The following is a 23,672-nucleotide window of genomic DNA, read 5'->3' on the forward strand; positions in this document are numbered from 1 at the left end:
CACTACTATGAAATGAGTAGCGACACATTATTTAGGTTATACCAAGTACCATATTACACAACAGTTGTTGTTATATACATGCCCTAGTTTGTCCATGCACTCTTAGGCTACATCCACACTAATATGTTTCCCTTTAAAAACGGGTTTTAAAACAAAGTCAATCTCCTTCCACGCGGGCGTTTCAGCATCGTTTGCGAAATGATTTCCGTCCATGCTAGAAAGCCTAAAACCAAATATCACATGAGTATTCACGTACACTGGGCATGCAGGTGCCAGTGTAAACATGAAGTAGAGTGGTTACTTTGTTACAAAAAATACAACAGATTATTATAGTATAATTGAATAATGAAAGGTACTGCTTGATACTTAGGTTCTTCCTCTTTAAACTCAAACACACATTTTTACAAGGTCCAACACTGCAGGTTTTGCTCTCATATACACACACATCGAGTTTACTTCAAAATGAACACTTATAAATCAAAGTTAATTATTTCATAGGTCAATAAATGTGGTCAACACACGTCTCGCACTCATTGCCCCTCTGTTGTCTGTTCTCACACTCGTAGCTCTGTTGTGGCTGAAGTCTCTGTCGTACTGGAGAGCATTAATGCTTTTGTTCCTTTACAGTTTGTGTGGACTTAACAATAGTTGTGCAGAACAAAATAAGAAAAGGAAAGTCCTACGTTTTGTCCATCGTTCTCCTAAAAAGCCACAAAGCGTGACTTCAAACATACACGGTTGTGACCGCTAAAACCCAATCAGCCAACAGGGTGTCTACGTCATCGTTCTCCGGTTCCGCCGTCATCAGTGTCAGTGCCTTTTTAATATGATGACTCATTAATGTTTTGGTCAAATGTACATACGCCTCACCGTGCATGTGACATGACTAATCAAACAAATCCTAGGCCTTTGTGTTTTCCTGGGTTGGTAGTTTGTTTGCTCTGTGTTTTAGAGAACGGTTGGGTGACACAACAGTGACTAACTATTCTCTGTAGATCGGGGAGATATTGGAGGCTGGGGGCTGCTCAGAGAGGTGTAACCGCTCTGCCACTGCCACCATGTGCTGTGAGTCAGCATCTTGCCCCGAGGGAGGGAGCTGCACCCTTAACAATACTTGGGGCTGTGCAAGAAAAGGTAAGCTCAGCTGGTTCTTCTGGGTTGGTTGACATTTCCTCAAAGGCTAACTGCCACGGGGTTGCACCATGCAACGTTCATTGTTCTTGAATTATTGCATTATTACATTTTGTCAGGGATTGTTTTGCATCTTCATACATGGCAGGTGTTTTTACAGTGTCCAGGTAATTTTACCTAAATGAGGTTAAACACTTCCACTTTAAATGATTAGTTATGTACTTGTCTTGTTGTTGCAATGCTTGTCAATCAATCAATGCTTGTACTAATGCACCTCTTATTTTACTTGTCTTTCACAGAAGCCTGTGACATGATATTTAAATGTGATGCGTCACACATTTGTATGTGTCTTTACATTTGCCTATGAACTTTATTTATCAGTATACTTTTATTTACAGCAGTTGTTTTCTAAGTGCTGTTGTCCACCTAAACTGCCACTAATCTGATAATTCCACCCAAACTTCTTCAAAAATTGATTATAAAATGTGTGAAAATGGTGAGTCGTGTGGTGTCCGGAGTCAACCTCATAAAGCCCAGTGTTGGGTACTGGGAGGCTCCCGCTTCTACACATCTAATGGAAAGGTGTTTGAATTCCTAGGAAGCTGTCCCTACACTCTGATCCATTTATTGAAGGACACCAGTGAGAAGATGACATATTTGGGTCGGGGTACAGAAAGACAGGAACCCCAACGAGGCTTCGTCTTTTTAAAGCTATTCATGTCAAAGTGGCTAAAGACAATATTACAATCTACAATCCAAGGCCATGTGAACAATGTCTTCCAAACACAATTAACTTGTTACAGGTGTCTGTCTTTGTGCATTTATGTTCCTCCATATTGTTGATCATTCTCCTTCTCTATCAGCCATGTCCTGTCCACTGAATATCCAATATAAGTCCTGTGGCTCAGCCTGCCCTGCCACGTGTAAGGACCCATTCAGTTCAAGACCCTGCACCCTAGCTTGTGTGGAGACCTGCTAGTGTGACCCAGGTTTCATCCTGGATGGTGACACCTGCGTGCCCTTGTCCCAGTGTGGCTGCACTCACAACGGCTACCATTACCACGGCTATACCAGACATTCTGGTCTGATGAGGGATGCAATGTTCAGTGTGTTTGTGACCCCTACACTCACCAGACACAGTGCCATTTGAATTTGTGTGGCCCAGATGATATGAAGTCAGAAGCTGCAGTGTGCAGTCACAGCAGACATGCATGTACACTAGTCATCACATAGTCGCCTTTGACCAGCATGACTATGACTTGAATGGCACCTGTCAGTACGAGTTGCTGAGCACGTGGACAGAAACGAGGCCTCGATGTCATCCAGGTTTGCGTAAAGACAGAGGCACACCTAGAGTCACTGTATGTCCTGGTCAAAGTGTGTGTGTGCTTGTGGAGATGTAAAAAACACTGAGAGCATAGAGGTGAGTGCTAGTATCCTCTTGTTTATTTGCATTTCTTTTTTTTATTGTCATGTCACTGTATTGGTAATAAATCATATTATAATTATACCAGACCTCACAGAGATTACTTGTACAAATGTGTCGCCCTGTCCTGATTTTCTAATGCAATGTTGGCCCCCCCTACAGGTTGATGTAGTCAAGAGGAGCATGCCCTATCACTTCAGCCCTACTGCACTGGCTTTCTCTTTGGTGCTGCACACTTACATCTGCACAGATATGGGCTTCAAATTGAGTTTTAGCAAAGAGGGCATAGTTGGAATTAGTCTCTCCAGTAAAAATGATAATGCTACTTGTGGCCTGTGTGGTAACTTCAACTCTGATCCCGAGGAGTACCTCACAGCAAATAGCCCAAAGGAGGGTCTCAGTCCCGAGCATTTTGGAAAGGCTTGGAGAAGAGGGCAGCCTGCTTGGTGTGTGGAGGGCTGTCTAGCTCTCAAATTGTTCATCTGAGCGTCTGGCCCGCTTCTCTCACCCAGAGGCTTGCGGGAAGATTTTGGAAGTCAATGGACCATTTAGACACTGTCATGGCAAAATGGACCCCTCCAGCTCTTACAAGCGTTGCGTCAGTGACCTGTGGCTTCATGGAGGTCTCCAGCCTGCACTGTGTCACTCCCTGGCAGAGTAGACTGCCGTCTGCCTTTCCCACAAGGCTACAGTTTATGCATGGAGGAGTTCTGGATTCTACTGTAAGTGTTAATGTGCTCCCAGCTCTGTTGTGCCAGTGAATTAAATGTATATCCTCTACACTTGTAACTTTGCTGTTTGGAGTTCCGCATCATTGCACACCAAATGAAATATGGAGTTTGCAGATGGCTGTGCAAGCGCACAACATTCATCACGTTTAGATTTGTGTTATTGATCACGCTCCGTAGAAAAGAAAATGGAGATCATGTGCGTAAAATCAGATGTATGCCTGTAAGTGCTTAATGTTAAGTTTGTTCCCTTGTTAATGTATTGGAAGTATATACATAGTGTGCTGTGACTCATAGTAGTATTGAGGCCACAACCTTCCAGGTGCTATTGGACCACTAGATGGTACTAATGCATCACTGGTCAACCCTAACCTTTCCAACATGTTCATGTATTTCTGTCCTTAGTGACTGATGTCACTCTGTTTCTCTACAGACTTGTTCTGCCCCTCCAGTACCAGTTATAACATGAGTTCTGTCTCGGTTCACCTCTGCCTCGGCTGGCAGAATAACACAGTAGAGATGCCTCCAAACTTCGAGGACAACTGCCTCTTTGAAGCAGGTTTAGTTCACAGTGGCAACCTCTGAAAGCTGTGGCTGCTTTCACCACGGAGAATACCTCACGGCAGGAGAGGAGGTGTCTACATGTGAGAAAAGCTGTTGATGTCATGCTGGGGGACACATGGCTTGCTGTAATGTCTCCTGTGGAGTGAAGGAGTGTAAGCTTACTAGGGGTGTTCAAGGTTGCAAGCCCACAAGTGGCACAGTGCTCTGTTGATGGATCCCAATACACCACGTTTGATGGGCAGGCATTTGAATTTCATGGTTCATGTAACTACACCTTGGTGCAGACGTGCCTTAATAAACTGGATGCGGAGTATGTTTTGATAGCTGCACAAGGCAACCACAGGGAGGGCAGGCAGATCTACTTGGAGGTAGATAAATTGTATTTTAAGACGTCGACAGCCTTTCCTGGAAAAATGGAGGTAATGACTTCACAGCATTCAACATGATTTATTGTTAATCTCCGAGCATGCACTGTAAAGGAATGTTTCACAGCATACACAAACTGATGTATATTATGTTTTAAACATTTATTATTTCACCCAGGTAAATGGAGTTTACAAGAACCTGCCGTTCGCCGAGAGAAACGTAACTCTACATTAAAAATAACATCAAGACCCCACAATCAGTTGAGCTTATATCAGACCTGCAAAACCACATTATGGGCCAGATCCCTGACATCTACCGCCAGACAACATGTGGTCTTTGTAGGAACTCCAATGATAATCCCTCAGATTTGCTGCAGCTACCCAATGGCACCATGATCTCTGATCCTGACATCGTTGGGTCATCATGGAAGTTGTTTGATAGTGAAGCATCCTGCAGCGTGACGGCATCTGTCAACTTTGCTACTCCCCCATCCCCAAATACACTTCTGAGCAGTACTGTGGCTTTCTCACCCATCCTGGGGGACCTTTCTCCCCCTGTCACCATTTAGTGTTCCCACAGAAATACTACTCTCTGCATAGAAAACCATTGCGTTGCATAGGGCCAACGCTGGGCCCTGTGTGATGCACTGTGGGCCTACGGTGCAGCATGTAAGGAGGCGGGAGGGATAGTCGACCTCTGGGCAAACGCCACAGGCTGTGGTAAGTCTTGGTACATTGTTTAGTGAAATTAAGTCAGTCAAATTTGAAGTAATTAAATACAGTAAAGATATCACACTAATTAGGCCTGTTTTATTTGACAGCTTATCAATGTCCTGAATTCAGCCACGACAGCCAGTGTGCCAGTGCGTGCTCCTCACTGTGTCCTGGCATTAGCCGAGCAGTACAGTGCCCCACACGCTGTGAGGAAGGTTTGCCAGTGTAATACTGGACACCTTTATGATGGCAAAGCCTGTGTACCAGCACAGCAGTGTGGCTGCGTACAGGACGGGAGAAGGTTAAAGGTCAGAAGTAAACCCGGATTTGTCCTACACATTTATTTATAACTCCATTTATGTTTGCTATGTTTATATCTTCGTCAATAAGCACATTCAAATATTTGTCTTTCTTTCTATATTCAGGCCTCTGAGTGCAAACTGTGCTGTGAACTGCACCTGTGGGCCGCCTCTCGTCTGGCGAGCAATACTCATGTCCTGCAGAGCACAGTTGTACAGTTTCAGGTGGAATCATTTTACTTTACTACTAAAATTACTGTATTTCTTTCCCTTTAGCAGAGCAGAACTGCTTATTTGCCCCTCCCTCTTTCTACCCCAGGTAAGCCATGACCTAAGAATAGCCACTATGAGCTGTGTGGACCTCGAGGTCCTGTTATGTGTGTCTTGGACTGTCCTCCACAGCAAACTGTAGTGGTGGTTGTGAGGAAGGCTGCGTGTGTGACCTTGGCTACATCCTGAGTGATGGCCTGTGTGTGCTGGTCTCTGGCTGTGGCTGTATGCATGAGGGTCAAGGATCAACCTGCTGGTCACTTCTACTCTGAGAAAAGCTGCCAAAGGTAAAGTGACCTTTCAGCCCCATGGAAAACTGTTTAGTAAAGGGTGGCCTTGCCTTACAGTGTGTCAAGTGTTTTCTGGCTTTGGCCACATCACTTTTGATGGTGTTATTTTGCCTCACCATGAAGCTGCACTTGTGTTGTGTCAGGCCTATCCTCAAAAGCCTTGTATGACTATACCTTGCTACTTAGCTTTAATTAAAAAGGACTAGAATTAGGTTACTTTATCTGTACACGTAGGTAGACTTGGTTTGCAATAGAAAAGCGAGGCATTCATCTCGACACACATTACAATCAACACAGACAACAAGACAGACATGATGATAAGACTCACATCAGTGCACTGTTATTAGTATAATTTGTTCACCTGAGTGATGGCTGCTGGAACAAAGCAGTTTTTATACCACTTTGTTCTACAGCGTGGTACTAAATGCCTCCGTCTAGAAGGGAGAAGCTGAAATTCCCTGTCAAAGGGTGGGTGAGTCTTTACAATGGAGCTGGTTATCCGTTGTAACTGTGTGGTGTTCAGGGACTCTGGGCTCAGCTGTGACTCACGACTCAGCCTGCTAGACCATTTCACAATCTGATGCAGAGAGTTTCTGTTCTTTAAAGATAGGTTTCCAAACCACGACACCAAAGAAAAAGATCAAATTGATTCAATAAAAGCACGATAAAATAAGGTCATCATGGTTTTGTCAATGTGGAAACAGGACAGTTTCCTCAAACAAAATAAATGCTGGTGCCCCTTTTTCGCACTCTTCTGATCAGCAGGCTAGTATTTAATTTGCTTTCAATGGAAGTGTCAATTGACCTTGAAACTATCTGCAATTTGTATGTTGTTAAAGATATGTTTTTATACAATCTTTGCAGCCTTAAAAGGTTCTTGTGCTTTTAGGTGAACGGAGAAGAACGCATCGTACCTTTTGAAAATGAAGAACTTAAAGCGTACCAAGTCAACAACAGACTAATAATCCTCACACCAGTCGGGGTGGGAATTGACTTTTCCCTCTACCCAATACAACAGGTTAACTGTACCACAAGTATAGGACGCCACTGCTGGAACAGTGGCGTGGAGCATGATATTTACACACCTATGTGCATCAGCTCATGCTCCAACTCATGCCCTGCTCTGCTCCAGCCTGTTTCTTTAGCAACTGGCTGTTCAGAGCCAGTGCCACAATGGAAATGTGTTTGAAGGGGGCGAGTGTGTACCTTACAGTCAGTCTGGGTGTGTTCATCGTGGTACTTATATCAAGGTAAATACAGACAGTAAATACTTACATTCACAAAGGAATCGTTATCTTTAATCAAAGGTCACATTGAGTAATTCAGCAGCTACAATATTTGTTTTGTCTCCTCTTACATGGATGAGAGATGCTCATCACAGATGCTGGTGTCACCCTCTTGGAGGAGTTATGTGAGGATTGGTTCCTGGGGCTGGAATGAAAGACCTGAAGTTAGTGAGCTCACGGGCAGCCTCCAAGTCTCCACACTCTGTGGGCAGCACCTGAGCTTGGAAGCTTGTTTATCTTGTGGTCTGATGTCCCTCTGCGACGGGGCCACTGTGCACTGGTTCAGCATGGTCTCTTACCATGGACCTTGTGATGGCAGCTCTTCCAGGCTTTGTCACTGTGTTTCCAATCCTACTACATGGATCATGATTTACCATGAAGGACAGCACAGTGAAGGCATAACTAAGAATTTGCATTGCCAGAAACTGAAAAAATTAAAATGCAAAAAAAAGATCCTAACTGCCTGTTTCATCCCACAGGTGAACGGACACTTTGTCTCCCTCCCTCACATCTTACTGTCGTCTGCTGGGACCCAGGACAAATCAGAGGTCATAGGGATCCTAAGGAGAGATGCTGGGATGGAGTCAGAGCTGAACATAGAAATTGGTGTTACCATGGTTACCGTTAAGGTCCCTTGCCTGGTACTCAGGCAAATTGTGTGGTGTCTGTGGAAACCTTAAAGACCTCCACTCACACAGTGCAGTCCGGTTGTGGCTTCTCCCTGACTTTCCTGGCTGGTAAGTGATGACCTCCACAACAGTGCTGCGCATTAATTGACTAATGTAACAACATGTCTTTTCACAGTGGCTTCACTGGATGATGAGTGACCATTTTTATGTCCTGCATTGATACATTTTACATTATACTGGCAGCACTGTTATCAGTTAGGCCCACACACCTTTTTTAAATAATGTAATTTCTGGCCATTGTTTATTCGGTTCTAAAGAAAATGGCAATGAGGGCAAACCTTTTTTAAATCTAAATCCACAAAGTGTACAATAACTAAACCAGGCTTACTGTTGCCCTGCCCAAGGGTTCTGACTAAATGAACACTAATTCAATATTTATTTATTTTGTTTTGTTTTTTAAAATCTAATGCAAACTTGTGATGGCCAAGTTATATTTACTTTCTCAATATCATGAGTGATTGGAGCACCCTCCACTATGTGCTGTTAATCTTGGGTGACAAAACCAACAGAAACCGCCCATTAAACCCAACTGCTGCCATTCAGCAGAAATGTTAGTTTAATTATGATTTGATTGATCAGGTTCATAAGATTATCCTTATCGGTCAAGCCTGAAAGTCGTTGTGTATTAACATAATCTTGTTTAAAAGACACATTGTGAACAGTGCCATTTTTTTTGCATTCAGTAGTGTTTATGGGCTTGCAATGCAATGCCCAATGGGATGTGTGTTTAAGGTTCTTATCAAACTGATAGCTGGTACAAAGGGAAACACTAAGTGACTAAAGAATTAAGGGTACAGAGAGGAAACTAACGTATCACATTTTACAATAGTCAGTATTTATGTTTCACACTGATGCAATAGTTGTTTACTAGATGAACTAAAGCAATTGGAAGTGCATGTAACTTGTGATGTGAGACATTCATGATATTCTACATATTTTATGTATTCTTCAAACCCCGGCCCTATTATCAAATTAGACTTGTGATTTTGGTCTAAACACATTTTTGCCTTGCCTACTCTAAAATGGATATTATTTGGTTACAACAGAATATACAATCCAGATTAATATGAGCTAATTATCTAATTGGCCTGTTCCCTGTATCTGTCTGGCTTTAGATGTCAAATGGCATCGGAATTTCTGCTGAAGATGCTGAATAAACTTAATTATATTGATTGTAATCATACATTATCCAAATGCATTTTTCAGTTTAAAAAAAAAAGTCCACTTAAAAGAAGAGAATACAATTTTAGAAGATTGTCTAGGTTTATTATTTTCCTTCAAATACAGTATTTAGTATTAACCATACGTACACATGTTCATCTTCCACAGATATAGAGATTAATTAGGAGCTAATTCTAGATTCCTAGAAATAAATGACAGGATGTTAATAACTCCTGTTATCAGGAAATATGATTCATCCCAAACATGTAGTTGGTATTGGACCTCACACCTATGTCAACACACAGCAGGATCTGCAAGTCTTTGCTCTTGAGCTTCAAGGGTTTTGATTGGGTGTGTTTCTGTCGGCCGGACTCCATAAAACGATGGACCTTTTAAAAGCATCTTACATGTATCTTGGCAGGTAAGCACTGCTCATTCTGAGATTATTTATTGTTTGGTGAATTTAATGCATTTATATTATTCAAATGTAACTAAAACAAAAGTATCTGTCTTTCAGCCATGGGCACCCTGTTGTTGCTTTGTGCATTGGGGGCTTTACTCAGCTGTAAGTCATTTTACTTATTTATTTCTTTTGACACGACCCACTTGAATGCTACTCATTTTAATTTCAATGTGATACTATTTTGCTTGTCTTATTTCCAATTTGTCCCAATTTATTTTAAACTGTGTTAAACTGAACAAACCCATTAAGTAGTAGTGATGTCACTTTTTAAACTCAGGGAAATCTTTCTTTTTGTTTATCTATCAAAAGCCATTAACAACTCTTAAATCTGATGGAACGTGTCTTAGTCCAATTAATCAATCACAGCAGCATTTCTCAAACCTTGGTGCAAAGATTCCTCCGCAGGACATTGTAGCCAAGTGATTACTCAATTTGAAACAATTCATCCAGGTTGTCAACCCCATCAGTTGAGAGCATTGTTGTGCGGCCATTCCAGGTGTGTGTGTGTATGCAGCAGAATGTTAAACAGGTAAAGAATTCGAGAAAGCAGCACATAAAGGATAGCCATCTAAATTGAAATTTGCTTTTGTTGGGAATAGCATTTACCTTCAGCTGCTATTGAGTTGGAACTATTATACTGAATAGGTGGAACAGGAGTGTAATCTAAATCCCCCAGGCCCTGGCTGAGCCCAGAAAAAAATATTTTCATAGCAAAGGCACAGATATTGATAATATTTCCATTATGCAATTATATTGTCTGTGCAAGTGACTTATTGAGTGCTGTTGAGAAGCAGTCAAGTGACTATTCCTCCGTCTAAATCTCTCACAATGGTTATCAAGGGAGAAGCAATCCATCCTTTATAGAACAGCATTCATCTTTGCTTTTTGACTTTGAAATGAAGGTATTTTTAGTCACATTCTGTTTGAAGTCATATTGTTTCTTTGTACTGTGTATGCGATCCAAGAAGTCTCGAGCCAAGTGTTGTATTTACAGTCTGTGAATCCTTTGATTGCCTTGGCACAAATTGTCTCATTCATTTCTTAATTTTTTGACATGTTTTCTTCACACACAAGAATTGTGAAGAGCAATTTTCTGCCCAACTTCTTCATTTTAAGTGACTTGAAAAGAAGTCGTCTTTTGACGTTGTTTTTCTGCCTGTTTCCTTGCTCTTACTGCCGTCTGTCAGGTCCATCTAATGCTGGATGGTCAGGGAGAGAGTTCGTCCTGTCATTCATCCAGAATTATGCTCCAAACTATGGCACACCTCGCTTTCAGCTATACATCACCGCTGTTCAGGCCAATACTAAAGTGACAGTGCAAGTGCCTCCCTTAAACTTCAGGCAAGAGAAAATGCTTAATGCTGGAGAAAGGGCCATCATCAGTCTCCCTACTGGTGTTGAGATGTATGGCAGCCAGAAGTCTCCCAACACGGTGCACATTGAAGCCTCAGCAGATGTGACTGTAACCTCTTTCAACTACAAGATGTACACAGCAGATACCTCTGTGGTGTATCCGGTTACTGAATGGGGTACAGAATATTTCATCTTCACACCTGCCGGGACTCCCAGAGGCTCCTATAAAGAGTTCTCTGTGACAAACGGAAACCAGAGCAACAAAGTGGACATTTTCCCAACCGGCTCCATCAAGTTCCAGGGCCGTCTCTATGGGAGTGGCAGCCCAATGGTGATAGATCTCCAGCCGTATGAGAGCGTCCAGCTCCAGAGCGTGGATGAACTCTCTGGCACGAGAGTTGCCTCCCAGCACCCTGTTGCTGTTGTCACGGGTCACACGTGCACCTGGCGCTTCGCCAAATGTAACCACGTATGTGAGCAGCTGCTGCCAGTTAGCAGGTGGGGATCCAGCTTCATCGTGCCTCCACTGACCTTCCAGAAGAAATTTGACAGCGTCTTCCTCCAGGCCTCCCAGCCCACACAGGTCACTGTCCAACAAGGCAACCGTGAAGATGTTTTGACTTTGACTCGGGGGCAAGTATTGGAGATCAAGTACCACAATCCTGAAACACTGTCCATTAAGGCTGATCATGGCATCCAGGTTCTCATGCTCTTCAACGGTGTCACACGGAACTGGCTCCAATACTACGATCCTTTCTTGATGACCATCCTGCCCACAGACCGCTTCTGCTCCTCTTACTCACTGGAGGCTCTGGAAGGCTTTGAAAACCATGCCCTGATTGTGGCACAGACCAGTGCGGTGGCAGAGCTACGTTTTGATGGTACAAACATGCCCCGTGACGTCCAGTGGCAAAAGGTGGCAGGGACCGATTTCTCTTGGGCAGATATGTCCTACAAACAAAAGCCTGGCAACAATAAACACACTGTGTCCAGCTCTGGCGGCGGCTTTGCACTCTACAGTATAGGAGTCAGCCAGATGAATGGTTATGGTTCCCTAGGACAATGTATACAGCCAGGTAAGGTGCACATACTATAGCTGTTTAGGAAAAAGCAGATCTTGTTATAAAATATAATACATTCTTCGGCAAGATTACATCTTTTACACTACACATACATTAACAGTAATGTGGACATTAATTATACTTTATCTATGGTTTTCCAGGAAGTGGATCTTTGTCCTGCAGCAGTATCACCTGCAGTGCCAATGAGGTGTGTGAAGTGAAGGGCGGGTCTCCCTCCTGTGTCACCAAGGCAGTAAAAAAGAAGCCAGGCACCTGCTGGGCCATGGGAGATCCCCACTACCGCACCTTCGACGGGCAAAAATTTAACTTCATGGGTACCTGTACATACGTTATTGCTAAACACTGTGGGAAGGATGATCATCTTCCAACCTTCGAGGTCCTCGCCCAAAATGAGAACAGAGGTAACCTAAGGGTGTCCTATGTTGCCGTGGTCACAGTGAAGGTGTATGACGTCACTATCACAGTAGTTCGGTCTGAGACGGGTCGTATAAGGGTAAGGCTTCCTTTTTGTTAGTACGACATAAGATTTAATTCAAGATATTTTAAATATGTATGTTTGAAAGAATAACAATCTATGATGATTATTAGCTTTAACTATTTCTTAGTATTAGGCATTAAAATGCTTCAATTTAAATGAATAGATTATGACTGTAGTAGATTAACATATTTTCTTATGTCCAGATTGACAACGGTCTTTGGAGTTTGCCTGTGACCTTGAAGAACGACAAACTGACTATGTTTCAGAGCGGTCGCTCTGTGGTCATTGAGACTGATTTTGGTCTGACTGTCCGTTATGACTGGGAACACCATCTCGTGGTCACTTTGTCCGGGTGTTACGCTGGAAAGACTTGTGGTCTCTGTGGCAACTTCAATGACAACCCCAATGATGATTTCACCACACCCTCCGGCACTCAGATCGGGGGGGCTGAGGCCTTTGGGAGCAGCTGGAAGGTGCCAGGGCTGGTGGGAGATGCAAAGTGCAGAGACGAGTGTGTGGGTGTGTGTGAGCGCTGTGAAAACAGCCTGATGAAGATGTGGGAGGGTGACTCGTTTTGTGGGCTGATCACACTGATAATAAATGGGCCATTCAGTAAATGTCATGCCGCCATTGACCCGCAAGCATACCTGGAGAACTGTAAATATGATGTATGCATGGGAGGCGGCCTTCGACATTTCCTCTGCAGGGCACTGGAGGCTTATACTGAAGCCTGCCAGATTGCTGGGATCCAGGTTCAAGATTGGAGGAAGACAGCAAGATGCTGTAAGTAATATCTAAATTAATGAACATACTTTTTTTTCCTTGCTCATTGTACCTAGTATTCATCACACCTAATACTCTGTCTTCTCCCTAAAGCTGCTAAGTGTCCAGCCAATAGCCACTATGAGCTTTGTGGCAATGCTTGTCCTGCCACCTGTTCTGACCCTGATGCTCCCTCCAAATGCAAACGCCCCTGTGTGCAGACCTGCACCTGTAACGCAGGTTTTGTTTTGAGCGGAGGTCAGTGTGTGCCTACTGTTAAGTGTGGTTGTACCTACGAGGGTCGAAGCATTCCTGCTGGGGAGTCATTCTGGGCTGACCAGGGCTGTCGGCGAAGGTGTACATGTGTTGCTCGGAGCAAACGTGTGGAGTGCCGGGATAAAGCCTGCGGGGCAGGGCAGCAATGCCAGGTTGTTGACGGCATAAGAAAGTGCCAGGCAGTCTCCCACAGCACCTGTAAGGCCACAGGTGACCCCCATTACGTGACCTTTGACAAGAGGAAGTTTAACTTCCAGGGCACTTGTGTGTACCAACTGGCTGCACTCTGCTCAAAGGACCCAGAGTTGGTTCCCTTTGAAGTGCTGGTGCAGAATGATCACCGGGGCAGCAAGGTGGTCTCCTTCACCAAGTTAGTGGAGATCAAGGTGTACTCCCTCAGCATTGTCATTACAAAGACACACAAGGGCCTGATTATGGTAAGAACTATATTTTAATGTAATCTTTTCTGCAAGGCACTTAAATATTTATATATATTATGTAGTTATATATATTAATATATTATTTCCCAGGTGAATAATGAGCTGCTCAACCTGCCCATCAAACTGGATGGAGGAAGGGTATCTGTGTATAAGAGTGGATGGTCCGCTTTGGTCACCACAGACTTTGGCCTCAAAGTATCCTTCAACTGGCAAAGCGCAGTGTATGTAACACTGCCAAGCGACTACATGGGAGCCGTTTGTGGCCTCTGTGGCAACTACAACAGCAAACCCCAGGATGACCTGATTCCAAAAAATGGGGAAAAACCCATTTCGCCAGCAGATTTTGGTCGGAGCTGGCAAGTGGCAGAGATGCCAGGGTGTGTTGAAGGCTGTAAAGGGGTGTGTCCTGATTGTGACATTACCGAGAAGGTTCAATATGAAAAAGGCGATTTCTGCGGCATGTTGGAAGACCCCAAAGGGCCGTTCCGTGACTGCCATGCCAAGGTGGACCCAGCTAGCTTTTTTGAAGACTGTGTGTACGATGTATGCTTGTATAAGGGCAGCAAGAATGTTCTGTGTCAGGCTATTACATCATACACATCTGCCTGCCAAGCTGTGGGGGCCAAGGTGTACAGCTGGAGGACCAGTCAGTTTTGTGGTAAGACATGCATTCATTTCAATAAAATAATTTACAAAAAAGGCCAAATGAGCATCATTTACTGTAGCAGTGTATACAAGAAAAAATACTCAATAAACCTCTTTATTGTTTCTTTACTGTTCCTGTTTCCATCTATACTTCAATGTGTTTCTTCCTTTTCTTGGTTTTTATGTTGCTTTGTAATCATTGCCTTTGCAATCTGTACTCATTCACATTGTCTTTTACATCCACTGTATGCAGCAGCGAAATGTTCAGTCAACAGCCACTATGAAGTGTGTGCAACCAGCTGTCCTGCCTCTTGCCAGAGTCTGACCCCTCCTCAAGGTTGCCCAGATACGTGTGAAGAGGGCTGTTCCTGTGATGAGGGGTACATCCTCAGTGGAGATCGCTGCGTTCCCTTCTCGCAGTGTGGCTGCGAATACAATGACCGTTACTACTCCATTGGCCAAGTGTTTTATCCCAATGGGCAGTGTCAGGAGGAGTGCAAGTGCACACAAGATGGCGAGGTAATGAATACAAAGGACAGTTTGAAAAATGATGACTTGAGACAGAGCAGTGTGAACTTACTGAGTGGAAGTTGATTTGATACATTTGGTTTGATACATTTCTCTTTTCTTTCTCAGGTTGAGTGCAAGAAGTTTAACTGTGGCCCTAACGAGAAGTGTAAAGTGGAGAACGGCATCCAAAAATGCCATCCTATTGGAAAAGGTGTATGCCAGGCCTCCGGTGACCCCCATTATCGCTCTTTTGATGGGCGAACATTTGATTTCCAGGGCACCTGCACCTACACACTCTCCAAGAGCTGTGGGCTGGAAGGCACCCACCTGGTGGCCTTTGCTGTTCAGGTGGAGAACGTGCGATGGAACCAGATGATGAACAACAAAGTAGTGTCCGTCACCAAGCTGGTGGCTGTGGAGGTCTACGGCCTCACTCTCATCATGAGGAACACCATGGATGGAGTCCTGGTGAGCAACAACACTTGGTCTTCATTTGAAACAAGCTTACAGTGAAACGCATTGCTTGTATCATTCAGTTGCAGGTGGTTGAGAGATGTGAAACTAGCTGAGCATAAATATTTCAACATCAGGTGTTCTTTTCTTTGTGCTTTTTCTTTTAGGTAAATGGAGTGTTTAACCGCCTTCCTGTGAATCGTAAAGATGGAGCAGTGCAGGTCTATAAAGAAGGCCGGCATTATGTAATTGCAACAGATTTTGGGCTCCTTGTCACTTATGACCTGGTCTATCAGGTGACCGTCACAGTACCTGGTAATTACCGTGGTAAGGTCTGTGGGCTGTGTGGCAACTTCAACGGTGACAAGAAAGACGACTTCCAAATGGCAAACCGTCAGCTCTCCAATAACGTGAATGTGTTTGGAAAGTCATGGAAGGTCACCATCCCTAATGTGGTGTGTGAGAATGGCTGCGAAGGGAATAACTGTCCCCTATGTGACCCGACTCGCAAGGCTGTGTTTTCAAAGTCCACTTACTGCGGCATTGCTACAGCAACCAACGGCCCGTTTGCAGCCTGCCATAGTAAACTGGACCCACAGCCGTACTTTGTTGACTGTGTGTTTGATTTGTGCGCCTCTGAAGGCGATGGCAAGGTGCTGTGCAACAGCATAGCAGCCTACGCCTTCAACTGTCACATGGCAGGAGTGGACGTCAAAAACTGGAGGACGCCTTCATTCTGCCGTAAGAAGAAATTCACTTTTGTTGGTTTTCCTCCAAATCAACTTCTTAAATCTCATCTGCCACACTACTACATCCATAGTGTATGTATCAAAAACAAGCACACTTTCATAATCCATGTTTTCCCTGGTTTGTGATTATTCATTTCAGCCATGAAATGCCCGGCCAACAGTCACTATGAGGTGTGTGCAGACCCCTGCTCTGCATCCTGCGCAGGCCTCACAGAGATTGTACAGTGCTCCACCAGCTGTATAGAGGGCTGTGAATGTGATGCTGGCTTCTTATTTAACGGACAGGCGTGTGTTCAAGAGACTGAGTGTGGCTGCTATGACAACGGGAGTACGTACAAGGTACATTTCAACGCCGCAAAAAAAGCCATTCCATACACGCTAATGAACAAATTATAGCTTTTTAGTGTCAAAGTGGCTGAAGCAGATACTACACGTAGCAACATTCATGCTGAGATGGCAATTAAGTTGCCTCTGCTTTTTCTTTAGTGTTGGACATGAGCCAGTCTGATCGTAGATGTGTGCACTGATTGATTTATCCTGAGACTGAATTGGCAGATTGTCTTTACTTGTAGGGGCGTTGATGAGAATGAAATACTCCACTATAACCTCTTCATTTTCTTGTATTACTTCCCCCTGTGTAATAAACATGCTTTGTATGTCCCCAGCCTGGTGAAGTGGTGTATGAGGAAGACTGTAACACAAAGTGCACCTGCAATCCAGAGACCGGCCTCGTATATGAGAAACATTCCTGCCCAAAAAGCACCAAATGCATGGTCAAGAAAGAAATCAGGGCATGCTACAACACAGGCAAGACACACATACTGTATATGTGTATTAACCAGCCTTAACTTTTTCACAGCCAATAAATGTACAGAAATTGTTAAATTAGTTTAGATTGCGATTTCCTATAAATGTTCCTTTTCGTGTTTTTCTTGTGTAGATCCCTGCAAAGATGCCAAGTGTCGGGTCAAAGAGAAGTGCCGTGTTGTGAAGGGTGACGCTATCTGCGTCCCCGAGTACACAGGCGTATGCTGGGCCTGGGGTGACCCCCATTACCACACATTTGATGGTTACAACTTTAACTTCCAGGGCACCTGCAAGTATGTTATCTCCAAGACCTGCGGGAATCTGGATGGTCTAGTGCCGTTCTCAGTCACTGAGAGGAATGATAACCGGGGAAACACAGCGGTTTCTTATGTCAGGGAGGTAGATGTGTCTGTGTATGGGTACACCATCACTATCCGCAAGAACCAAGTTGGTCAAGTCACGGTAAGATTTTTTTTGTCTGATGTTATTTGACCTGTAGTAGTGTTTACATAATTAATATTGTTCTGGTCCATTCCCTTTAGGTGAACGGGGAGCTGTTGAATCTTCCTGTGCGACTGGATGAGGGTGAAGGGGAGGTGTCGGTGTTTCAGCGTGGTCACACTGCAGTGGTGGACACACACTTTGGCCTGGTTGTCTCCTATGACTGGAACTGGAAGCTGGTCATCAAGCTGCCCAGCAGCTACTACAGCAGTGTCTGTGGTCTGTGTGGCAACTTCAACGGTATCAACCGCGATGAGCTCCAGAATCCGTCCGGCAAAGCGGTCTCCTCGGTAATGGAGTGGGGCAAGAGCTGGCAAACGCCTGAACAGGACAAGGACCATCCTTGCTGGGACACATGTAAGAAAAACTGTCCTACCTGTGACGATAAACAGAAAAAGCTCTACAAGACTGAAGCGCTCTGTGGGGGCCTCGTCGCCAAGGCCAATAATGTGTTCAAGAAATGTCATGAAAAATTGGACCCCCAGGCCTTCATGAACAACTGTGTGGATGATATGTGTCTGAATAAGGGAGACAAAAAGATGCTGTGCCAGGCATTTGCCTCTTACAGTCAGCAGTGTCGTGAGGAAGGAATAGTAATCAAGTCCTGGAGGAAAATGTTTGGCTGCCGTGAGTATTTCCAAGAATCTCATTGGTTCATCCTATTCAAAGATTTCAATTAAAATATATTTACGTTTTTGTTTGTTTAACTCTTTTTAATTTCTATCCAGCAATGAGCTGTCAGCGTCACAGCCACTATGAAGACTGTGCCTGTCCATACCAGCCATCTTGCCCATTCCCTGAGCAAAAGAAGACCTGTAACGACGCCTGTGTGGAGGCCTGTGTGTGTGATAAGGGTTACACCCTCAGCGCTGGTGTCTGTGTGCCAGCTAAAACGTGTGGTTGCTCCTATCAGGGGCGTTACTACAAACCCGGTCAGCACTTTTGGGCCGACGAGGTTTGCGGTCGCCTATGTGTGTGTGATGCCACCCTGGGCATGGTGACATGCCGGGAGGCTTCCTGCTCCGCCAAGGAGACGTGCGCCGTAGTGGATGGAGAGCGGGCCTGCCGACCCATCAGTCACGCCACATGCACATCCTCAGGTGATCCACACTACCGAAGTTTTGATGGCCGCAAGTATGACTTCCAGGGCACTTGTGTATATCAGCTGGCGGGTCTGTGCTCGCAGCAGCCGGGCCTCGAGCCATTCAATGTGACAGTGCAGAATGACCACCGGGGAAGCAAGGCCGTGTCCTACACAAAGACTGTCACGATTTCCATATATGGCATCACCCTCACCATCAGCAGAGAATACCCCTACAAGGTCCTGGTAAGTAGGGATACGGAGGTATGGATAATGTGAAGCATATGGGTGATAAAAGATGTAATAAATGATCTTGTTTTCATGTTGATTTTTTGCAGAGAAAATAAATGGGACACAACATGTAGTTACAGTATTAAAAATAAACACAGGACAGATATTCTGAGTCTCGTTCAAATGAGTGGATGATAATACCTTCTGTCATTGTGCTAATTCTAACATCTCTCATGCTCGTCTGCATATATATTTAATTGCATATTACAATTTTGATCCAGGCAGACTTAATTAATATAAGATTTAACTGCACATTAGAATGGATTAGCAAGGACTGCAGAATTATTAAATCTATAATCTCCTAAAAATATTTCTCCCTCCCTCGCTTTCTGCTCCTTAGCTCAATGGGCAGCTCGCTTCGCTACCACTGGATTACAATAATGAGCTGGATGTGTTTCACAGCGGCACGGCAGCCGTGGTAGAGACAGTTGCTGGTATCACCGTGACCTTTGACTGGCGTAGCACAGTGAGCATTACTCTGCCCAGCAACTACCAGGGCGCAGTCTGCGGCCTGTGTGGCAACTACAATGGAAACGCTCAGGATGATCTGACCATGCGGAACGGACAGACTGCCACAAATGGAGCCAAGCTGGGGGAGAGCTGGCAGGTGGCCCACGTACCAGGCTGCTCATCAGTCTGCCAGGGGGCATGGTGCCAGGCCTGTTCAGACTCCCACAGGAAAGAGTACCAAGCCCAGAAGTACTGTGGTATTATCGCTGACAAGGCAGGGCCTTTCAGAGATTGTCACAGTCGTGTGGACCCTGCTCCTTACCTGGAGGACTGTGTGTATGATGCCTGTCATTATCATGGTCACAGTGGATCAGTCTGTGATGCTGTGGGAGTCTATGTCTCTGCCTGTCAGAGCCAAGGAATCACCATCGGTTCCTGGAGAACAGACACCTTCTGTCGTGAGTTTGAGATTGTGGTGTTATGTTCTTGTTTCATTTTTGTTAGATTTCAAATTTCTTATTTCAAAATACCTCTCCCATATTTGACCTTGTTCCTCTCTCCAACATCTCATCCTCTCCCACAGCAATGGTGTGCCCAGCTAACAGCCATTATACATTGTGTGCCACGGGCTGCCCAGCCACCTGTGCCAGCTTACCCACCCATGCCACCTGCCGTCGGACCTGCACAGAGACCTGCGAGTGTGACGAAGGCTACCTGCTGAGTGGGGATACCTGTGTGCTTGTGAGAGATTGTGGCTGCTCCTACGATGGCCACTACTACAGGAAAGGAGACGTCTTCTATCCCGAAAGCGAGTGTGTGGCGCAATGCATCTGTGGAGAGAATGGTGCTGTGTCTTGCCAAAACACTAAGTGCCGTAAAGGGGAGACCTGTAAGCTCTTAAACGGAGTGAAAGGCTGCCACCCCGAGGGGCAAGGCAAGTGCGTGGCTTCTGGTGACCCTCATTACACTTCCTTTGATGGACGGAGGTTTGATTTCCAGGGCACCTGTGTCTATGTGTTGGCCAAGGTTTGTGATGATGACAAGGGCCAGCTGACACCATTCAACGTAACTCAGGGGAATGAGAAGTATGGAAATGGGAAAGTGGCTGTCACCAAGTCGGTTGCAGTGACTGTCTATGGTTATGTCATTTACATCCAGCAGAAAATGCCTTGGAAAGTAGTTGTGAGTTCAACAACTAAATCCAAAACATGTTTGGTTAAACTTTTGCATCTTTATTTATTTCCTCGCAATGATTCCGTTCTCCTCCACCTCCTCCGTCAAGGTGGATGATGAACTTCTAAACCTTCCGCTCTCCCTCAACAATGGGCTTCTCAGAGTCACCCAGGAAGGTCGCAACATAATTGTCCGGACAGACTTTGGACTGACAGTCCTGTACGACACTGTCTATTACGTCGAGGTCATCGTTCCTTCTACATACCAGGGAAAGATGTGTGGTCTTTGCGGCAACTACAACGAGAACGGTGGTGATGACTTCATGCTTCCCGGTGGCAGAAGAACGAACAGTGTCGATGAGTTCGGGAAGGCATGGGTGGTGGACCTGCCTGGCAATGTGTGTGGGGGCTGTGGAGGCCAGTGTCCAGGATGTGAGCAGGCCAAGGCCACCTTGTACAGAAAAGCAGACTCCTGTGGCATCATAAGTGCACCTAATGGGCCTTTCAAAGTCTGCCACAGTAAAATTGACCCAGCGGCATATGTGTCTGATTGCGTGTTTGATGTTTGTGCCCTGGGTGGCAACACAAATACCATGTGTAACAGTGTGCAGGCCTACGCTGTGGCCTGCCAGAGCGAAGGAGTGAACATCCAGCCATGGAGGAGCAGCTCTTTCTGCCGTAAGTTACACACAACAGTATTTTAGCTCAAGAATTGTCCATATTCATTTTCATTTTCTTTATTTTAGGTGCACATACAACATCTAACAAATGTCTTCTTCTCTTGTAGCTGCTTCCTGCCTTCCACACAGTCACTATGAGGTGTGTGCCGACACCTGTGGTGGGACCTGTGCCAGCTTTATTTTCCCATTGACTTGTTTTGAAAGCTGTTTTGAAGGGTGCCAATGTGATGACGGCTTTGTTTTCGATGGCGTGCAATGCGTTCTCTTGGACAACTGTGGATGTGTGCACAATGGCAAATATCTCATGGTAAAAGATTGTACTTTGTTTTCAGAACTGTCACAATTGACAGTTAACCATGAAACAATGTGTGCCATTTTCTTTTCTTTTCATAGCATTAACACATCAATAGATATGTTAAACTATCGATTCACGCACCTGGAAGATGAATGATTCTAGCATTGTACACAATATGTTTCCAGGTGGGCCAAGCAGTTGTGGACAAAGACTGTAAGTCCAAGTGTCTGTGCCAGGCCTCTGGGATGGTGAAGTGTGAGAAGCTGTCATGTGCCAGCGGGGAGGTTTGTGGCGTGAGAGATGGCGTCCGAGGTTGCCTCGTGAAACAGGCCCACTGCGGCATCTGCCCAGGCGGCCGCCTCACCTCCTTTGATGGCGTGTCTGGAGCCATCGGAGCTCAAGGGGCTTTCGAAGTGGCGTCTCTGTGTGACGAGGCCGCTGAGCGGTGGTTCCGTGTGGTGGTGGACGTCAGGGTCTGCAGTAAAGGTGCATCCCCCGCTGTTGCCGCTGTGTATGTGTTCTTCAAGGAAACCGGCGTCACAGTGAACAGCCAACACGAGACTTGGGTAAGGAGAGCCGGAAAAGGGATAAAGGTAACATGTTTAACCATAAAAGTACTTTAACTTCAATGCGTTTGTCCAGATAAATGGCAGGAAAATGTCCCTTCCCATCAAAGTGGCGAGTGAGATATCTGTCCACATCTCAGAGAGGACTGTGATCATCGAGAGAGGATCTGCTGTGAGGGTCACCTACTCGGTTTCACAGCAGGTCACCGTCATTATTGACAGTAGCCTGTCCGGTAAAATGTGCGGCGCCTGTGGGAACTACAATAACAACAGCAAAGATGATTTGAAGACTGCGGATGGGAAAATCACCACTGATGTGTCTGTGGTTGTTGCCTCGTGGAGCGCTGGGGACTTTTCTAGATGGTGAGTATTTGGAAGTGTTTCCTCTTTGTAAATGTAATGTGTAAAGATGCATTGCTACATTTACTGCCATGATAATGAGCTTCTTCACGACATGCTCTCCTCACAATGTTCCCCCACTCCTGATGTTAACTTTAATTGTTCTAATAACGTAACATCTTTGCCTCCTCGTCTACGCTTTTAACCTTGATTTCTAGTTAGAGTGGAAGTTTTAATCTTGAGATCTATCTTGGCCTTTATTATGCAAACAGCAAACTTAATTTGACCACTGAAATAATCAAGTACAGATCAGCGAGCGATGGCACGGTGCTTTGGCCATTCAACCGCTTATTCTCTTAACAGCAAGAACTAAACAAGGACTCAGCAGAGCCCTTTTAAAGGAATGAGAGTGTGGTTTTTAATTGCATTTGGTCCAATTTAATTAAGAAATGCCAGAGAAACCCCTATGGTAATTACTGATTAAAAAGCAGGTGAGGCTGACAGGCATGGCCATCAAAAGCTACCATGCTTGCAATCCAATCACTGCTTGTCATCCGAGGACACTTAAGACTCATCTGGGTGCAATATTAATTTGAGCCCATCTTTAGTTCTGTGTTCTAGCCTTAAGTCAGTCCCTTAGAGAATTGAGTTGAATGTGCCCCCCCCCCCTTCCTCACTTTATTCAACATAGTTGCCTTTTCACGGGGACTTCTCTTCACCAGAGCTGCCCCTTAGCGTTTGCATATGCCTTTAGAAATACAATTTTCAGAAGTGTTGCCTGTAATCTCTGTTGTGCCCGAATGAACATGTCTTTACTTTGCTCCAGTGCCTTTTGACTCAAATTTTTTCTTTTTCATTTCAGTGGCCTGTAAAGATGTTGGTTCTGCGTTGATGGGAAGCATCTGGCATAAACTGAGGTTGTTTCCTCTCAGAAGCATGAACTGATGTTTCCTCGTGATTGAAACAGACGTACAATGTGGCTCACATCCCTCCTTTTTACCCCCATTAAACAGGATGAGGAATGTGAAGTCGCTCAGCTAAAGTTTTCTTGTCTACAGCCGGTCTTACTCATACTTCAATGCTTCCCTCTTGATTCCGAAAAACAAAGGTGTTGGTGGTTTACTGGCCATCTGGTCCTCTATTATTCACTTTGGAGTGGTCGAAAAACTCTCGCTCAATCTTGACCAACATCTCCATCTAGTGGAGAAGGGAATGGTAGCATCTCTGAAATGTATTTTTGCAAAACGTGTGCTTCTTACTATTTCAACCAATAAATACATTGTCATTCCACTGCATGAGTTGTTTGTGATTCACTTATATAAAAACCTGCAGAGCACTACCAGTCTCCATTAAAAT

At 44.8% G+C, this 23,672-nt stretch overlaps 1 protein-coding gene across 1 annotated transcript; it reads left to right on the forward strand.

Annotated features, from left to right (window-relative positions):
* Positions 1–1,996: 1,996 nt before the first annotated feature.
* Positions 1,997–23,606, forward strand: LOC117745779 (IgGFc-binding protein). Its single transcript, XM_034554309.1, is given in 38 exon segments — positions 1,997–2,197; positions 2,200–2,302; positions 2,305–2,425; positions 2,427–2,531; positions 2,533–2,554; positions 2,720–3,031; positions 3,033–3,279; positions 3,719–3,866; positions 3,868–4,029; positions 4,031–4,268; positions 4,393–4,445; positions 4,447–4,670; positions 4,673–4,805; positions 4,807–4,934; positions 5,036–5,145; positions 5,147–5,247; positions 5,354–5,408; positions 5,410–5,465; positions 10,728–11,815; positions 11,962–12,314; positions 12,503–13,082; positions 13,176–13,774; positions 13,868–14,435; positions 14,676–14,941; positions 15,059–15,400; positions 15,553–16,126; positions 16,274–16,473; positions 16,800–16,941; positions 17,075–17,403; positions 17,484–18,069; positions 18,171–18,769; positions 19,155–19,722; positions 19,848–20,446; positions 20,547–21,114; positions 21,224–21,423; positions 21,597–21,977; positions 22,054–22,340; positions 23,179–23,606. Coding segments are annotated over 38 exon segments (11,358 nt in total). The 3' UTR covers positions 23,189–23,606.
* The last annotated feature ends 66 nt before the right edge of the window (positions 23,607–23,672 follow it).

Source organism: Cyclopterus lumpus, chromosome 16 (assembly GCF_009769545.1).
Source record: "Cyclopterus lumpus isolate fCycLum1 chromosome 16, fCycLum1.pri, whole genome shotgun sequence".
NCBI lineage: Eukaryota > Metazoa > Chordata > Actinopteri > Perciformes > Cyclopteridae > Cyclopterus > Cyclopterus lumpus.